General features: G+C 43.2%; 1 protein-coding gene and 1 non-coding gene across 3 annotated transcripts; both read left to right on the plus strand.

The window, feature by feature from the left end:
* The first annotated feature begins 458 nt into the window (after window positions 1–458).
* On the plus strand, window positions 459–9386 carry EIF5 (eukaryotic translation initiation factor 5). 2 transcript variants are annotated; one of them, XM_061181315.1, is made up of 12 exons: window positions 459–661; window positions 796–1007; window positions 2059–2338; window positions 2449–2530; window positions 2829–3001; window positions 3273–3384; window positions 4731–4873; window positions 5134–5292; window positions 5652–5813; window positions 6132–6296; window positions 6617–6751; window positions 7168–9386. In XM_061181315.1, exons 3-12 carry the CDS (start codon window positions 2267–2269, stop codon window positions 7255–7257), a joined length of 1293 nt encoding a protein of 430 aa, XP_061037298.1. In that variant the 5' UTR covers window positions 459–661; window positions 796–1007; window positions 2059–2266; the 3' UTR covers window positions 7258–9386. The 2 variants fall into 2 exon arrangements, with proteins under 2 accessions (XP_061037298.1, XP_061037299.1); XM_061181316.1 differs by lacking the exons at window positions 459–661; window positions 796–1007 and adding an exon at window positions 1352–1473.
* LOC133086059 (small nucleolar RNA SNORA28) lies at window positions 3924–4047 on the plus strand. Its single transcript, XR_009699842.1, has one exon. It is a non-coding gene; the product is annotated as a small nucleolar RNA SNORA28 (small nucleolar RNA).
* Window positions 9387–19255: the final 9869 nt, after the last annotated feature.

Here is a 19255-nt window from a genome sequence, read left to right on the forward strand (position 1 = left end):
AGCGAGGCGGGCGGTTGAGTCACGATCGCCGCGGCCACGCACACCTGAGCTTCGGACGATAAAAGGCGGCACCTGGGACGAAACACCCAGGCCCTCCAACCTTCGCCCTCTGCCCAGGCCTAGGGGAGTGGGGAGGAAAAACAACTTCTTTCTCAAGACTCGACGACGGGCGTCCCCAAGGAACGGAAGGGGCAGAGAGAAACCCCCGAGAGTTCCCCCGCCCGGCGCGGGAACTCGTGCGGGAACGCGGCCTCGGGAGCCGCAACGCCGCGGCCGAGCAGGCGGGGGAGGGGAAGCCAACCGCCATCTTTCCCGAGCGCCCAAACCGACAAAGCACGGGGCAGCGGCAGAGTTTCGCCGCCGCGGCCCGCCCACTCTCGCGAGACCGCGAAGGCCTCTGGGAAAAGCGGGGGAGGGGAAAGCGAGAGAAGGAAGCCGGGATGCGGGGCTAGAGGAGGGCCGAGGCGGCGAGCGGAGCCTCAGGAAGCAGAAGGGGCGGGGAAAGACGCGACTGACGCGGCATGCGGGCCAATGACGAGCGAGCTCGGGTGGACGGCCAGCCAATGGGCTGTGCGGCCTGGCGCGGGGGGCGGGCGCTGGGGCCGAGGGTAGCTTGAGCGCGGCGGCGGCGTTGTTCAGTCACAGGGAGAACATTCCAGAGGTGAGTCTGGTGGAGGGGCGGGAGCCCCGCGCCCCGTCCCCCGTTCTCCCCGCCCCCTCGATCCCCGCGGGCCGCTGGCTGGCGGGGAAGGCGCCCTGACGCCCGTGGCTCACTGCGCCTTCTCTCCGCGCCAGGTCGCCAGGCCCCGGGCGCTGAAGGGTGTGGACCCCGGACGTCGCTGGGACAGCCCCTCCCCGCTGCTCGGCGGCGCCTGGCCCGGCCGCTGCTCGCTGCGCTGCCTCCGCCACCTCCGCCGCCGCTTCTCGGACTCGGGTTCGCGCGCGCCTCACTTCATCCCAGTCCCGGGCGAGCAGCGTTGGGTTTATGTCTTTATTTGACGAAAACGGTGAGTCGGCGGGCCGGCGGGGAGATGGCGGCCGCACAAGATGGCGGCGCGCCGCGTGACCCGCGCGCGCGCGCGCGTGTGTGGCGCAGTTTGGGCTGGCGGGCGGGGCCGGGCGCCGCGTCCCCTCCTGTCCTCACACCGCCCCCCGCCCCCGCCTGTACCCCACCCCCACCCCGGCCTCGCGGGAGCGCGCCGCGCGGGCCCGCCGCCGCCCGGGGCTGACTCAGGCCTAATTGCTGCATTCCTGAGTCATCGCCGCGGCGGGGCGGGGCGGGGGCGGCCGGGCCGGCGCCCCTCGGCCGGTTTCGTTTCCCCCGCCGGGCGCCGCACATGGCGGGGCTGCCGAGGGCGCCGGGGAAGCTGGCGACGTTGCGCCTCCGCCGCGCCCGGCTCGCGGGGGCCGCCGGCTCAGCCCTGACAACCCCGGAGGGAACGACGGGCGCGGGGACGGGAGCGAAGGTTGCCGGTGCGTGTGCGTAGAGAAGAGGAAGGGACAGGAGGTCGCGGTCGGGGCCGGGCGTCGCGCACGCTCCGCTGCGTCCCGCGAGGCCGTGTTCCGTGGGTGTCGTCGGGGACGGGTGGCTCTGGAGTGCGCCCTGGCTGCCGAAGGCGCAGCTTGGCCGTGAAGAATGGTTGCACAGCCTTGCGTTGTCGAGGGATGTGTCACAAGTTTGTTGACAGCACGGGCTGCGCTGGGGGGAGGAGAGGCCTGGGTTCGCTCCTCGGCGGTGGTTAAAACGCGGCCCCTCGGTCGAAGCCCACCGTCGAGGTGGTGACTGGTCGGATAAAAACCCAGAGTAGCTGAAGCGCCGTAGTTGGTTGTCGTTTCAGTCTGGTGTCTCCCAGAATCACATCTTCGTCCAAATGGAGGCCTTTTATGTTGCTGCAGGTGTCCCGTGTTACGTGAGTCTGTGAGCTGGTTTTTCCATAATGCAGATGCTTTTAACGTTGGAGCCTTAGGCGTGATTAAACGGAACGGACAGGGAGGTGTCTTAATGCAGGATTCGCGTTAAACGAGGGGGATTTGTTTGTTCTCTCTCCTCTTTTTCAGAGCTGTTGCGCAGCCATTGGTACCTGTATTGGGGAAACATAGCATACAAGCAAGAAGCTTACAGCCTCAGTGGCGAAAAATTTTTCATGTCAGAGACCGAGAACTCTTGCAGTCGTTTATGTCATCCCTTCTTCTCCAGACAGAGGATACCAAAAAGTTGCAATCAAAGATCTCTTCATCTTATTGATAAAGCCACTAATAAGCCAAAATGTCTGTCAACGTCAACCGCAGCGTGTCAGACCAGTTCTATCGCTACAAGATGCCCCGTTTGATTGCCAAGGTAATGTTCATCTTCATTTTAGTAGCAAGTCCTAAGCTTTTTTTCATAGATTATTGAAGATTGCTTCTCCCAGGGTAGACGCGCAAAATTAAACTTCTTACTTCCTTTAGGTTGAGGGCAAAGGAAATGGAATCAAGACAGTTATAGTCAACATGGTTGACGTAGCCAAAGCGCTTAATCGGCCTCCAACGTGTAAGTAATGCCTCTTGAAAGAAGTCTAAAGAGGCATTTTATTGACGTAAACGTGATAGTTTCTGGTCTGCAAAATCTTGCCTGGATTGTGTGTTGATTAACTTCTGGGTCGAGTGGAAATTTGGGCTTAAAACTCATTGATGTGTTAGTTGTTACTAATACAAAAAACCATCTGGGCAACACATTTTTTTGAACCTAGCAACTTAAAAATACAGAGTGATATTTGTATAAATGAGGGTGAGCAGCCAAAGATTAATTTAGTTAACTCTAATGAATCAGAGTTTCTTCCCCCAAATAGATCCCACCAAATATTTTGGTTGTGAACTGGGAGCACAGACCCAGTTTGATGTTAAGAATGACCGTTACATTGTCAATGGATCTCATGAGGCGAATAAGCTGCAAGACATGTTGGATGGATTCATTAAAAAATTTGTTCTCTGTCCTGAGTGTGAGAATCCTGAAACGGATCTGGTGAGTGCCTGCCTTTGAGGTTTTTGTCAGTAAAAGAAAAAACTGTATCTGTTTCTGTGATGTCAGCGAATTATGTTCCCAGGAAGGCAGAGCAAACATCAAATTTTGCAGGTATTTCCATACTGACTTCATGTTAAAAAAAAAAAAATTCTTTTGATATTAGACTTGTGTTTTAGATGCTTTTTGATGGTTAGATGCTTTCATGTTTTGTTCCTCACAGAATTTTCATCATATATTATGGTTGACATACTTATCTTTGCTTTTTTGGCAGCATGTCAATCCAAAGAAACAAACAATAGGTAATTCTTGTAAAGCCTGTGGCTATCGAGGCATGCTTGACACACATCATAAACTCTGCACATTCATTCTCAAAAACCCACCTGGTAAGTGCTTATGATAACTTCTAAAATCTTAGCATAAAGCACCTGATTGTTGGAAACAATGGAAGTTTCTTTGCTGCTGTAAAACTGGAGTGAGGTTGACCTTTGAATACCTGCACAAGTGAAAATTTGCCTATAGCAATAGGGTCAGCTTTCTACATCTAAGGTTCAACCAACCGTGGATGGTGTGATACTGTAGTGTGTATTTATTGGGGGGGAAAAAACTCCATGTAAATGGACCTGTGCGGTTTAAACCTGTGTTGTCCAAAGGTCAACTGTTTAAGAAATTTCTAGTCATTGTGCCATATTTTACTGAATTTAGAACTTTTTTTGGTAAATGTACTGTTGTATGTATTGTTAAAGGTGAAGTACAGGCTGCCAATTAAACTCTACCACATTCTTGATTTTCAAGACCTGTCTTAGGACGTATGAAATACTGTAAAACAAATTGTGATGGGATCCTAGTAAAGGATCGACGTCTGGAAAACTGTTTTGTAAACACGGGTCTTTGCTCATTAAGCTAAAGTGGTTTTAGAGCATGCAAGCAACACTCTGTGGCAGATGATCAAAACTCTGACACAATTTGAGCTTGCTATAGCAAGAAAGTCTAACCTATTCCGGTGTTCTCTTCTCTGTGAGACAAGCCGTTATATAGACTTAAACAGTGTTCCAGCTGTTGGCTAAAGTGCAGTTAAGAAATAACCCTTGTTGGGGCTTCCCTGGTGGCGCAGTGGTTGAGAATCTGCCTGCCAATGCAGGGGACACGGGTTCGAGCCCTGGTCTGGGAAGATCCCACATGCCGCGGAGCAGCTAGGCCCGTGAGCCACAACTACTGAGCCTGCGCGCCTGGAGCCTGTGCTCCGCAACAAGAGAGGCCGCGATAGTGAGAGGCCCGCGCACCGCGATGAAAAGTGGCCCCCGCTCGCCGCAACTAGAGAAAGCCCTCACACAGAAACGAAGACCCAACACAGCCAAAAATAAATAATAAATTAATTAATTAAAAAAAAATACCCTTGTTTTAAGTTCATGAGGGATGGAAGGAGAGGGTCCTGAGTGCCACTTTAACTACCTCGTCTTGTGAGGTATTGCCACTCGGTCTTAATTTTACCCAATAGTTAACACCACTGATAGGTAGGGACATTCCATTCGCAGCTTGAGTTGCTTACCTGTGAAATACAGTGGATGAATTTGATTTGTGAATTCTTTTAGAATTATAGGTAGCATTGTGTGTGTGGTTTTCTGAGGGGAGGGTTTCAAAGCAAAAGGGCAAGATTTTAAATGTTCATGATGGGCGATAAGGTGTAATATAAGCTACGGTACTGAACTTTATTTTCTTTTTGTCCCTGTAGAGAATAGTGACAGTGGTACAGGAAAGAAAGAGAAAGAAAAGAAAAATAGAAAGGGCAAAGACAAGGAAAATGGCTCCGTGTCCAGCAGTGAGACACCACCACCACCACCACCCCCCAATGAAATCAGTCCTCCGCATGCTGTGGTCAGTGCAAGGTTGATGGGTGTGGTGGGCACTAAAATTGTGTACAATGTGACTTTTGGTTGAGGTGAGCAGAAATGAACTGCTCTTCAGTGAACAATACATCAGTATGTTGGGTTCCAGGTGCTATTCGTTGACTAAGCTAATGTGAACACAAGTTTAGTGGGAAGTTGACGTTGTTAACTTGACTAGAAATCTGGGATTTCTTTTTATTACCTATAAGGTCTTTTTTTTTGGCCAAGCATTTTTGTTCTTAAAAACAGGAAGAAGAGGAAGATGATGATTGGGGGGAGGATACAACAGAGGAAGCTCAAAGGCGAAGAATGGACGAAATCAGTGACCACGCGAAAGTTTTAACCCTCAGTGATGATTTGGAAAGGACTGTTGAAGAGCGTGTCAATATCCTGTTTGATTTTGTTAAGGTGAAATACTTGCTTCAAGAACAGTTAAACGTTTTGTGATCATATTAAATCAGCTTCTACCCATCTTTGAGCTTTGTTAGATATTACTTTAAGCTGGGTACTTGGCAGGTAGTTTGTTGTGTTTTTTTCTTGCTTTCTTTTGAAGTACTCAAATACAAGTCTCACCTTTACTACTTCTATTTGTTCAGAAATTTTTTTGAGGGTGGTTCCAGGCACTGTCTTTGGCAGGTGTGTATTATTTAGAAGTCCTAGAACCTCCTTAAATTAGGTAAGGGAAGAGTTCATAAGAGCAGGGACTGTGGTATCTCTAGAGCAAAATGTGCCTCCATCTCACTGAATTGCTTTCCTTTTATTTGCAGAAAAAGAAAGAAGAGGGTGTTATTGACTCATCTGACAAAGAAATTGTAGCTGAAGCAGAAAGACTGGATGTAAAAGCCATGGGCCCTCTTGTTTTGACTGAAGTTCTTTTTAATGAGAAAATTAGAGAACAAATTAAGAAATACAGGCGCCATTTCTTACGAGTAAGCAAATCATTCTAGATTCATAAGATTTTACAGCTGTGTGACCTTGGAAATACTGATTTAACCTCGTGTATTCTGTCATCCTGAAAATGGAGATAATTGACCTACCTTAACAGGAATGGGAGTACCTGGGAAATGGTGCATGTAGTCCCTTACACGTGAAGTAGAGATCTGTAAGCATTGCCCTCTGAACGACTGCTGTAGGGCCATGGCTTTAAAGAACAATTCTAAGGCAATAAGTATATTTAGAACATATATTAGAATTGTCAACTTAGAACGTCTAAGAAAGCTTGTTAATGCTGAGATATTTATTTGCAGTTTTGTCACAACAACAAAAAAGCTCAACGGTACCTTCTTCATGGCTTGGAGTGTGTGGTAGCAATGCATCAAGCTCAGCTCATCTCCAAGATTCCACATATCTTGAAGGAGATGTATGATGCAGACCTTTTGGAGGAAGAAGTCATCATTAGCTGGTCAGAAAAGGTGGGGAATATTTAAATGGCTTTTTAAGATTAGAAGTATTGGGGCTTTTTTGGAAGAAGTAGTTAACTACTAATACCTAGTCTCTACATGCTTGACTGGTATAATCTGTAGGGTGATTCTCATCATGGTAGCTTTCTAGTAAGGTTTCTAGAAAACCTTACACTCTCTAATACTTTGTGCTGAATACATTTATTCTGTTGAGGGGTCAAGATTAGGATGTGGCCCAGTCCCCTCAAAGAGATGGGTGTGGGCAATTATATAAATGACTCGCATTATTTTAAATTCCTTTAACTAAGAAAATTATACTGAACACTTCTTAGGCCTCTAAGAAATATGTCTCAAAAGAACTTGCCAAAGAGATTCGTGTCAAAGCGGAACCTTTTATAAAATGGTTGAAGGAAGCAGAGGAAGAATCTTCCGGTGGTGAAGATGATGATGAAGATGAGAACATTGAGGTAAACGCTGGGGAAATCGTTAAATACAGTGTTAGTGGTGGGTGTTTGAGCATTATAAAATGCCAGTATTGGGTAATAATACAGCCTCTTAACTTGGAAAGTAATCACATTAATAGAAAAGGTGCTGGAAATCTCTCCTACCCCCAGACATTGATTCCAAATTAACATTGTCTGAATTTCCAAAGGGAGAGTTTATTTAACCTAAGTATAGGGGTGCTGATTGTCCATAAAAATAAGGTACTGTTAGGCTGTGGAGGGTTAACTTAGTTTTTACATACACAGAAATTTTCATGAAAAATAATGGCTGTCTCTGGGTAGTTTTTGTCCTTTGTTGACCATCGACTTACTACTGTTTTTATTTTATAAGGAGGTTTACTGGGATAAAGGTTTACCATCAGAAATCTTCGTTTTATCAGGTGGTGTATTCAAAGACTGCCAGTGTACCGAAAGTTGAAGCTGTGAAGTCTGACAACAAGGACGATGACATTGATATTGATGCCATTTAAAGGGGTGGGTGCAGCCCAGCTTAACAGTGTAATGCTGAGACTCTTTCTGCATCATCAGCCAGAAGTGCATCATGTATGTGCAAAAGCTAAAATGGCTTAACGTCATGCTACACTTTCTACTAAAAATGTATTGCTGTGAGTGGTCTGTATTTAAACCCAACAAGACATCTAGGGAGTCCATACACATATCAGTGAGCAGATGTAGTTTGCTTATTTACAGCATGTTTCTCTTTGAAAATTTAGTGGTGGACACATTTGGATCACATTTTTACAGTTATAAAAACGAAGATTTGATTTTGGTCGTTCTTCAGATTTTTGGCTATGATTGACTTAAGTAAGCTAAAATAATTGACTCCTTTAAAAAATGTTGCGCCATCATTTAATCTGATAGGATTATTGGAGCCTGTTAGGTATTGTTAGGTGCTGAGACTGTAAAGAGGTCTCAGCAGAAGGTGAACATGAACTTATCAATACCTTACTCAGTCATTAAGAAATGTAGTCCTTTTAAGTCTCATTTCTAGTCTCTCAGATTGGCATCTGGTAATGTACATTCTTCCCATGCCAAGGTGGACTGATAATCAAATGACAGTGCAACACCTTTGTCTTACTGAGATGTTAAAATGACCTGAGTGTCCTATAAATAATTTTAAGAACAGGTTTTGAAACTTGAATTGTTTTTTTTTTTTCATTTCTTCTATACTTGCCCCAAATTGTAGTCTTTGAAGTCATGTGCATTGCACGTTGGATGAGCCAGGGGAATTACTACATTAACATAAGCATTTTATTATGTGTATGTAGCTCTTGCTTTATACTGAGAGAAAACGGAAACTTTGGGGAGTGATTAGTAAGCTCTACGATTTTATTTGGGGGAAGCAGGAAAAGGTACACTTAATCGCTAGCAAAAACAGCATAATTTTTCAACATTTACTCTTGATTCAAATTACAATTTCAAAATATTTAGACATACTGTATCTTTTGTTCAGTGTGGATTTTTCCCTTGATAAACTGGTTCTTTGATGACTTCTGCATTTGGACACATAGCTTATACTTCTTTGGTTTTTGTTGCTATCTTGCCAAAATAAGTGTTAACTATATCTCAAATTCCCCCCACCCCCCAAAATGTCTTATTTTTTAAAAAAGCTAAAAGCATACTTCTGAGAGCCTATATTTTGGTGTAAGACTTGGGGTGTTTTTTATTTTCACAATGAAAATTGTGCGATACCCGGGAAGTCTGTGATGATGGCAACTGAAAGCAGGTGACTAGGGCCTGACCCAGCCCATCCTGGGCTTTAGATTTGGAAATAACCTGCTTGTGATTTGCTTACCCAATTTGCTGATGTAAACTCACTTGATAGAAGGGCTTATGACTACATCTGAGAAATCATCTTGAGGAAGCAAATTTACACAAAAAGTACACTGTGGGAATCAAAATGCATGGAGTGAATTTTTTTTGGAGCACTGGCTTATATCATTCACCTCTTTGTGATCCATCTCACAGATTACAATGAGACCTTAACAAATGTATGTAAGTTTTTTTCACATTGAAATTATATAAACATTTGGTATAATAAAACCTTGTTAGCTTGATATTTTAAGAAATTAAACCCTGGCGGTCTTACTGGAGAGGTACAAATTGGTCTCCAGCTGCCTTTCTTGATAGATTTTGATGAGATTGAAGGAGAGCCATATACCTACCTGGAAGGAATGTGCTTTGTCGCACCAAAGAGAAGAGGTCTTTGCAAATTCATGTCTCACCTAGGTTTTAAATTTTTGCCATTATCTGAAATTGTTTAGGGGGGGATCAAGTTGCATTCAGCATACCCATTATCAAGCTAATGAGGTTCTGTTATAGAGGGTTTTTTGTCCCTTTTTCTTCCTTTTTTTTTCCCCTTTCCCCCTTAAATCTGAAGGAAAACTTTCAAGGCTTCTAAACACTAAAGAGAAAATTTTGGCTTAGACCACTGTTCAGTCTAGTGCCAAACTTTCAGTGGAATTCAAATCCACATAGTAAGGAGTTTATTCATAGTGGCTATCCTAATAGAGTGATCTTTCACTTTGCTGTATTCAACTGTCTTAAAACTTCCTGTTTGAAACAGCTATGTTACGTGATTAAAACAATGTTAAAATTATTTTTTGTCTCTGCTTTAATACTAACCTAAATTTTTGTTTTTAAAATTGAAGCATTGAAATCTCCCCTTTTTGTAGCTGTTGCTTCAGATTCGTGTTGGATGTTTCCTTCTGCAGTTGCCCCCCTACTCACAGAACAGATGTTGCTCATTACAGTGGCTTTCCTTAGATCTCGTGTTCTTATTCTGTAACTCAAGTTGATTACAAACCGAAAAGGTCTGCTTTCATCCGGTTTCTTAAAATCTTGCCTAGGTGTTGATGAGGGACTTTAGATGTGTCAGGTATATAGCTAAATAACTGGCTATAGCATTTAGCCTTAGTTAAGAAAGGAATGTTTCTAAAGTTCTCTCTGAGGTTAATGAACTTGCAAGGTACTATTTGGGCTCCTGAAGGTTTGAGAGAGAATGGGCGTTCATCAAGTGAATTGCTACAGCTTCATCTGCCAGTATTGAGTAACCCCAAAATGCAAAAATTTTGCCCAATCTCTGCATTGTCAGTTTTGATGGTTTTTCAGATTCCAGCCTATTTGACCACTCCAAAGCTTCAAAGCACTGTCGGTACCAGGAACAGTATTGCACTTGAATCTCTGCCCTCTCCAACTATCATGTGGTTTGTGTTCTGTGTTTCCTGTATGGACAGAGTCATGTTTACATCTTCTCTGTCCCCAGTACTCTGTATAGACCTTTACTCCCCCAAGAATGACACTCCGTAAGACTTGCCAAAGTTGTCGTGTCTGACCTGTGCGCAGCCTCCAGAATTTGTCCCTTTGAGCCTTTGTAGGAGGTTGGGAGCTCAAGCATTGTGGCCACCTGTCTCGGTTCTATATTCCAGCCCTAGCCCAACAAAGAGGTCTTCAGAAAGATTGCTGGTTCTTCACAGCCGGAAAATTGAACCATTCCTGTGTACTAGGATATGGAAATACCATGGAGAGGTTCTTTCCTCAGAACCCAAACCAGGACTTGTACATTGTTCTCAATGACTGGCATTCGGTTATGCGTTCTGTGAGTTTAAGGGGCGTATTCACCTGGGCTCTGGAGTCATCTAGGTTTTGGCAGGCCCTCTGTGTAAAACTGGAAGCCCATCTTTCTGTGTCTAATGGGGATGGTAATGCCTGTGTACAGCAATTAGAATACTGCAAGCAGGAGAGGTAATGCCTGACTGGGGCAGCTAGGGAAAACTGCCCTGTGTGGAAGAGAGACAGAAGGGAAGAAGAGCTCATGCTGGTACCTCCAGACATTCAGAACAGGGGTTACAGTAGATTGAGAGCAGTGGGTAGTTGAAAGGGCTATTAATTTTGGCTGGAGCAATTTCAGGGTGGTACAGTTTTTGCCTCAAGCAGCCCTTAATGTGCAGTGATGTTCAGACCAGTCTAGAGCAGAGGCAGAGGGCAGGCCATGGCCCCACCTGGGACCCATAACATAATGTAAATAGCAGCATGAACCAGAAGCCAGCCCAGCCTGAGATAAGGATTGATGGGTGCAGGGCCAGTGTATGAGGCTGGGTTGAGTCTGGTCCCAGTGGTCCTCTAACATCCAGGGGAGGAATCCTTCCAAAGTACCCAGTGAGGTCGGTGGCATAAAGATTAGGTAACATGTACTTCACAAGGAAGGAACAAGTCCTGAGGAGGAGGAGACTGGCCTAAGGTTCCACAGCACACCCACATATAGCCCAGACCCCATGGCTTCTGCTGTGTAAACTTACACCTTGTCCCACCCTACAGTTTTCAGGTCCTGTTAAACTGGGAAGTACCTAGGGCAAGGATAAGGAGTAACTTTTTGGTCCTTAGGGTGGTTGGTGGAGAGAGGGCCAGATAGCAGCTCTCAGGGTCCAGGGTTGACTTGGGTGAAGCTCCAGACAGAATCTGAGGCAGGGTGCCAACCTCATGCACCCCATCTGTACTCCTGTCCCGCATCTCACACTTGCTCCAGCCTTGCCCCACCTTAAAGGAGCTCGCAGACACAGGGCAGAGGGGTGGAACTTTGGAGGAGGGAGGAAATGATTGGGCACTTGGAGGAATGTCTTTGAGAAGAGGTAGCATTTCAAAGGAGAAGTAGGAATTTACCTGGGAGGAGGAAGTAGGGGAGCACATCTGGAAAGTAGAAGCTACTGCCTTTAGTTGAGTGCAGTGCATGTGGGGATGAGGCTGGAGGAGGTGGCAGGACTTACCTGCAAACTGAACCCTGGAGGACTGAATCTTCACAAGTTGCAGGAATGGAATTACATTTGTATCCTGCTGTCAGGAATGCTGAGCCACTGTGGGAATCGAGGAGGGCTGTTAATCCCATGGCTGACAAAGCCAGCAGCTGCCATGAGGGTGGAGTGGTCAGACGAGGATGCACTCTGGCCTGGGAATGTCAGGGTCCCCTGGCTGTCCTGAGGGCACAGTGTCAGATGGGAAGGATTAACAAGCCCAGACCCCTATCCCACAGGCAGCAGAATCTGAGCACCCAGGAGTGCTGGAACCTTCCCTGCAGACCAAGATCTCCCATCTGGGGTTAAGGCAGCACCCTGGAGGGGATTCCAGAAGGTTCAGGGCCTGAGTGAACACAGGGTTTTCTGTAATGACTTCCAAGCTAGGAACAGCCATCTGTAGTTGCAGGGTTGGATTCCTCAAAGAGCAAAAAAAAGCATTCTCAAATGTGATCACAGGTCTTATGTGTTTGTCAAGTTCTTTTGGTGACAAATAACTCATGGAGTCAGTTGGGGGGAAGGGTTTCCCAAGGATTCACATTATGATGGAATCATTGGGAGCCCCACTGCACAAACCTGGCCTTGCAAGGACCCAGAGACACCAACAGGTCCAGCCTTGTGGACACAGGTTGTACCAGCTAGGACTCCAGCTGCCTGGGCAAGAAAGAACATTCCTCCAGGGCACTTGCCCATACGTCTACTTCTCTCTAGGTTTCTCCAATTCTCCGTCCACTACTCGTGAACTTCCTGGCCCTGTGAAGCTACACGGAGCCTCTTCATGACTTAGCTTTCTCATGCCCCCCCCCCGGGACCATCAAGCTTCTGTTCCTGCTGGTTAATGCTCAGTTCCCCAGACTTAACAGTTCAGATTCCTAAGAAGGCATGTCTGATAGGCTCCACTGGTCTTTCAACATTTCTATCAGGTTGATTTTTTTTCACTTCCAGCACCATGAGCTCCACTGGAAGCTCCAGTCAAATGTGGCCAAAGGTGGGGGGGGGGGTGCCGCAGGGTGTTACAAGGGATTTGAAACACGGCTGCCAAAGGCTACCTCACAATAGGGATTTGTGATTGGAGTAAGAGAAACCCTGGCGCTTGGAAACATCTAGGACAGGGTGCTTTCACTGGAACCTATTTGCTGTGTAAAGGACTTCTGCTCAGCAGCCTCCTTGTATAACCAGGCAGTCAAATAGCAAGTGGACTCTGCCCTTCTGTGAGCGCCCAGCACTTCAGTTACCCTGTGTGGGAGGCAAGAGGACAGGACATGGGCCCTGCTGAAGAGATCTTAGGGTCTAATAGGGGAGGCACAATTTGCCTTCAGGAAGCTACTGGAGGTTACCTGATAAAGAGGTGGCCTTGCACAGTTGTGGTTAGAATCTGTGTGAAAGGCTGTTAGTGAAGGTTTCCTGGGAGGATGCAGAGTGGACAAGTGCCTGAGTTAAATAATATCCTCTGGGCCACAGGGAGACCCAAATGGTGGAGCCAGATGCAGACTGAAGAGGAACATCTTGTGTGAAAGAAAAATCAGACTGTGGTGACCAGGCTATAGATACAACACAAGGGACGTCAAGGAACTAAAGATGTGGAGAAAGTCAAGAAGATGATGTCTGAACAAAATGTAAATGTCAATAAAGAGAAAACCTAAAAAGAAAAAAACTATGGAGTTGAAAATTACAATAACTGAAATGAAAAATTTGCTAGAGGGATTCAAAGGCAGCCCTTGAGCACACAGAAGAATCAGTGAACTTAAAGATAGGACAAGGGAAGAATAGGGAAAAAAAAAAGATTGAAGAAAAATGAACAGAACCTAAGTGACCTGTGGAACACCATGAAGAGGAACAACATATACATTGTGGGAGTCTCAGAAGGAGAAGAGAGAGAGGGAGAGAAAAGGGCAGGGAGAATATTTGAAGAAATAATGGCTGAAAACGTCCCGAAGTAAATGAATGAAGCTCCACAACCAACCAAGAGGCTTAACAAGTTCCAAGTAAAATAAACACAAAGAGACCCACCAGAGAGAGACAATCAAATTTTCAAAAGGTAAAGAGAACTTGAAATCATCAAGAGAAGCAACTCATAACATACAGGGCCCCAATAACAGCACGTTTCTCATCAGAAACCTTGGAGGTCCTGCAAGAAATGCTCAAGAGACTCCTGCAGGGTGAAATGAACACTAGACAATAACTCAAAGCCATAAGAAAAAAGATCTCAATAAAGGTAAATACATGGAAAATTATAAAAGCTAGTATTGTAACATGGTTTGTAACTCAGTTTTCTACGTGATTTAAGAGAATAATACATTAAAAACAATCTAAGAGCTTAGTATTATAACTTTTTGTGTTATCTTTTGGGACACTGCACTGTATAAAGATGTAATTTTGTGACATCAACAGATACGGGCAGGGATAGAGCTGTAAAGGAGCAGAGATTATGTTAGTGGAGAGTGTATAAATTCAAATCAGAGTGTTAAAACTTTAGGGTGTTAAATGTAGTGCCCATGATGACTACAAAGAAAACAGCTCTAGAATATATACAAAAGGAAATGAGGACTTCCCTGGTGTTCCAGTAGTTAAGACTCCATGCTTCCAATGCAGGGGGTACGGGTTCGATCCCTGGTCGGGAAACTAAGATCCCACATGCCACACCATGCAGCCAAAAAATAAAAAATTAATTAAAAAAAAAAAAAAGAAAGCAATTAACCTCAAAAAAAAAAAATCCACTAAATGCAAAAGACAACAGTAATGCAAGAAATGAAAGACAAAAAGCTATGAGGCATGCAGAAAGAAAACAAATAGCACAATGACAGAAGTCCCTACTTACCAGTAATATTTTAAATGTAAATGGATTAAACTGCCCAATCAAAAGAGATTGGCAGAATGGATAAAAACACATGACCCAACAACAAGCTGTCTACAGGAGACTCACTTGAGATTCAAACACAAATAGATTTAAAGTGGAAGGATGGAAAAAGATATTCCATGCAAATAGTAACCAGTAGAGATAGGGGTGGCTATACTAATATCAGACAAAATAGAGTTTAAATCAAAAGAGTTTACAAGAGACAAAGACAATATGTTAATTAAAAGTTTAAATGCATCAAGAAGATATAACAATTATAAATATTTACACACCTAATAACAGACTAGCAAAATATATGAAGGAAAAACTGACAGAATTGAAAGGAGAAATAGATGGTTCTACAGTAGTAGTTGGAGATTTTAATACCCCACTCTCAATAATGGATAAAACAACCAGACGGAAGGTAAGTAAGGGAATAGAGCACTTAATATGATAAACCAACTAGGTATAACAAATACACATAACACCCTGCCCAACAACAGCTATACACATTTTTCTCAAGTGCACATAGAACATTTTCCCCAGTAAACCATATATTAGGACACAAATTAAGTCTTAATACATTTCAAAAGATATCATACAAAGTATCTTCTCTGACCACAATGGAATGAAGTTAGAAATCAACAACAGAAGTAAAACTAGGAGACAAAAATTGTAGAAAGTAAGCAAAATGCTCTTACACAATTGATGGATCAAAGAAGAAATCAAGGGAAATTAGAAAACGCTTAGAGATGAATAATAATTTTAAAAAACAGGAATTCCCTGGTGGTCTAGTAGTTAGGGTTCTGCGCTTTCACTGCAGGGGGCATGGGTTCGATCCCTGGTCGGGGAGCTAAGATCCTGCATGCCGCATGGTGTGGCCAAAATAAATAAATAAAATAAACCACACACATCATACCAAAACTTAAGAGACACAGTAAAAGCAATGCTAAGAAGGAAATTTATAGCTATACGTGCTTATGTTAAAAAAAAAAATCTCAAATCAACAACCTAACAACAATTTAAGGGACTGTAAAAAGAACAAACTAAAAGCTAGTGGAAGGGAGGAAATAAAGACTAGAGCAGAGATAAACAAAATAGAGAATAAGAAAATAATAGAAAAAATAAATGAAGCCAAAAGTTTGTTCTTTGAAAACATCAACAAAACTGACAGACTTTTAGCTGGATGGAATAAGAAAAAAAAAAAAAAGTCTCAAATTACTAAAATCAGAAATGAAAATGGGGAGATTACTATTGAGTCCATAGAAATAAAAAGGGTCATAAGTGCAGTATGCACAATTGTACACCAACGAATTGGATAACCTAGATGAAATGGACATTCCTAGAAACACAAACCCTGCCAAGACTAAATCACCAAGAAATAAAAGCTAGTATAACTAGTAAGGAGATTGAATCAGAAATATAAAATTTCCAGACAATAAAAGCCACAGACCTGATGGCTTTACTGGTTAACTATCAAATATTTAAATAAGAATACAATCCTCAAACTTTTCCAAAAAAATTGAAGAGGGAACACTACCTAACTCATTCTACGAGGCCACCATAACCCTGATACCAAAGGCAGACAAAGACACTACAAGAAAACTATCTCTTATGTACATTGAAGCTAAAGTCCCCAATAAAGTACTAACAAACTAAGTTAGAAACATATTGAAAGGATTATACATCAGGCCTATGTGAGATTTCTTCCTGGAATGAAATGATGCATCAACACAAAAATTGGTCAGTGTAATATACCATATTAACAGAATGAAGGAAAAATCTACATGATACATCTTGACTAATGCAGAAAAAGCATTTGACAAAATTGAACACTTTTTCATGATAAAAACATGCAACAACTTGGAATAGAAGGAAACTACCTCAACATAATAAAAGCTATAAATGAAAAGCTCACAGGGAACATCATACTCAATGGTGAAAGACGGAAAGGTTTTCCTCTAAGATCATGAACAAGGCAAGGATGTCTGCTTTCAACACTTCTATTCATCATAATACTGGAAGTTCTAGCCAGAGCATTTAGGTAAGAAAAAGAAAAAAAACTATCCAAATAAGAAAGGAAGGGGCTTCCCTGGTGGCGCAGTGGTTGAGAATCTGCCTGACAATGCAGGGGACACGGGTTTGAGCCCTGGCCTGGGAAGATCCCGCATGCCGCGGAGCAACTAGGCCCGTGAGCCACAATTACTGAGCCTGCGCGTCTGGAGCCTGTGCTCCACAACAAGAGAGGCCGCGACAGTGAGAGGCCCGTGCACCGCGATGAAGAGTGGCCCCCGCTTGCCACAACTAGAGAAAGCCCTTGCACAGAAACGAAGACCCAACACAGCTATAAATAAAAATAAATAAATAAATAAAATGAAACTTAAAAAAATATATATATATTAAGAAAGGAAGAAGTAAAACTATCTCTTTGTGCAGATGACCTGATCTTATATGTAGAAAACCGTAAGAATTCCACCAAAAAACCCAAAAAACTAAAACAAACCAAAAGGGCTTCCCTGGTGGCGCAGTGGTTAAGAATCTGCCTGCCAATGCAGGGGACATGGGGTCAAGCCCTGGTTGAGGAAGATCCCACGTGCCGCGGAGCAACTAAGCCCGTGTGCCACAACTACTGAGCCTGTGCTCTAGAGCCCGTGAACCACAACTACTGAGCCCATGTGCCACAACTACTGAAGCCCACACACCTAGAGCCTGTGCTCTGCAACTGCAACAAGAGAAGACACTGAAATGAGAAGCCTGCGCACTGCAATGAAGAGTAGCCCCCGCTCGCCTCAGCTAGAGAAAGCCTGCAAACAGCAACGAAGACCCAACACAGCCAAAAATAAATAAATAAATGTTTTTAAAAACCAAAAAAACTATTAGAACTAATAAATGAATTCAGCAAAGTAGCAGACTACAAAGTCAAACACAAAAATCTGTTGCATTTCTATACACTAACAATGAACAATCTGAAAAGGAAATAAAGAACAATTCCATTTACGGTATCATAAAAAAAAAAAACTTAGGAATTAACTTAACCAAGGAGATGAAAGACTTGTACAATGAAAACTACAAAGCATTGCTGAAAGTAATTAAAGAATACACGAATAAATGGAAACACATCCCATGTTCATGGATTGGAAGACTTAATATTGTTAAAATGTCAATACTACCCAAAACAATTAGGGATATTTAGGATTGCATCCCAAAGTTAAAAAACTCATTCAAATTTATACCATTTTAATTTCAATAGCATCCTCTACTCCTATCAAGCTTTTTTACCACCCCTTTCATTACTGCTGTTAGAAATTATATCTTTATGCGTTGTGTGTCCAAAACAGGTTAACAATTGTTTATGCATTAGCTTTTAAAATCACATGGAAGATAAAAAGTGGAGTTACAAACCAAAATTCCCACAATACTATATGTTTTTATAATTGCCTGTGCATTTACCTTTACCAGAGATCTTTATTTCTTCATATGGTTTTGAGGTACTGTCTAGTGTCCTTTCATTTCAGCCAGAAGGACTCCCTTTAACATTTCTTGGAAGGCTGATCTAGTGGTGATGAACTCTTTCAGCTTTTGTTTATCTAGGAATATCTTAATTCCGCCCTCATTTTTTTTTTTTTTTTTTTTTTTTTTTTTGCCTCACAGCATGTGGGATCTTTGTTCCCCAATCAGAGATCAAACCCATGCCCCCTGCATTGGAAGCACAGAGTCTTAACCACTGAACTGCCAGGGAAGTCCCCCACCCTCATTTTTGAAGGATAGTTTTCCCAGATACAGGATTCTTCACTGACAGTGTGGTTTTTTTTTTTCTTTCATCACTTTGGATATATCAACCCACTGCCTTCTGGCTTCTGAGGTTTCTGATGAGAAATCTTAGTGGGCATTCCTATATGTGATGACTTGCTTCTCTTGCTGCTTTCAAGATTCTTTTTGTCTTTGTGTTTTGAAATTTTGAAAATAATATGTCTTGGTGAGGGTCTTCTTGAGTGTTTCCAATCATGTCTGTCATCAAAGTTGAGAAGTTTTCAGCCATTATTTCTTCAATTAATCCCTCTGCCCCCTTTTCTGTCTTTTTTTCCTTCTGAGACACCCACAATGCATATTTTGGTCCCTTAGGCTCCATTTACTCTTCTCCAATCTTTTTCTTTTTGTTCCTCAGACTCAATAATTTCCATTTTCCTATCTTCAGGGGTGCTGATTCTTTCTGCTGCCTGCTCAAATTCACTTTTGAAATCCTCTAGTGAATTCTTCATTTCAGTTATTGTACTTTTCAGATACAGAATTTCCTTTTGGTTCCTTTTTATGCTTTCTGTCTCTTTATTGATATTTTCCTTTTGTTCAAGTATTATTTTCTTGATTCTGTCCTTGTCTTCCTTTATCTCTTTGAATATTTTTAAGACAGTTGTTTTAAAGTCTTTTCTAGAAACTCCACCATGTGCTCTTTCTTAGACAAAGTTTCTGTCAGTTTATATTTTCCTTTGAATGGGCCAGATTTTCCTGTATCTTTATATGTCTTATGATTTGTTATTTTTGTTGAAAACCAGACATTTGAATTTTGTAATGTGGTAACTCTCAAAATCAGACACCCGCCCTTCCCCAGAGTTTCCTTCCTTCCTTCTTTCCCTCCTTCTTTCCTTCTTTTTTTTTCTCTCTTTTTCTTTTTCTTTTTTAAAAAATAATTGTTGTAAGGTGTCTCTGTGCTGGGTGTCAGCCTGAGGTACAAACTTAAGGTCTTCTCAGGTTTTTTCTGAGACTATGTCTTTTCCTGGGCATGTGCAGTGACTTTCTAGATTCCCCTGTATATGTGGTTGCTTTCAAATGTCCCCATCCTTAGGAATT

Source organism: Eubalaena glacialis, chromosome 2 (genome assembly GCF_028564815.1).
Source record: "Eubalaena glacialis isolate mEubGla1 chromosome 2, mEubGla1.1.hap2.+ XY, whole genome shotgun sequence".
Taxonomy (NCBI): Eukaryota; Metazoa; Chordata; class Mammalia; order Artiodactyla; family Balaenidae; genus Eubalaena; species Eubalaena glacialis.

Bases quoted from the DNA above. Each gene is read 5' to 3' on its own strand.
- EIF5 (XM_061181315.1), top strand. From the start codon at position 2,267: ATGTCTGTCAACGTCAACCGCAGCGTGTCAGACCAGTTCTATCGCTAC. The intron at 2,531-2,828 runs GTAAGTAATGCC...TCCCCCAAATAG, and splicing joins GCTTAATCGGCCTCCAACGT to ATCCCACCAAATATTTTGGT. The intron at 5,814-6,131 runs GTAAGCAAATCA...ATTTATTTGCAG, and splicing joins ACAGGCGCCATTTCTTACGA to TTTTGTCACAACAACAAAAA.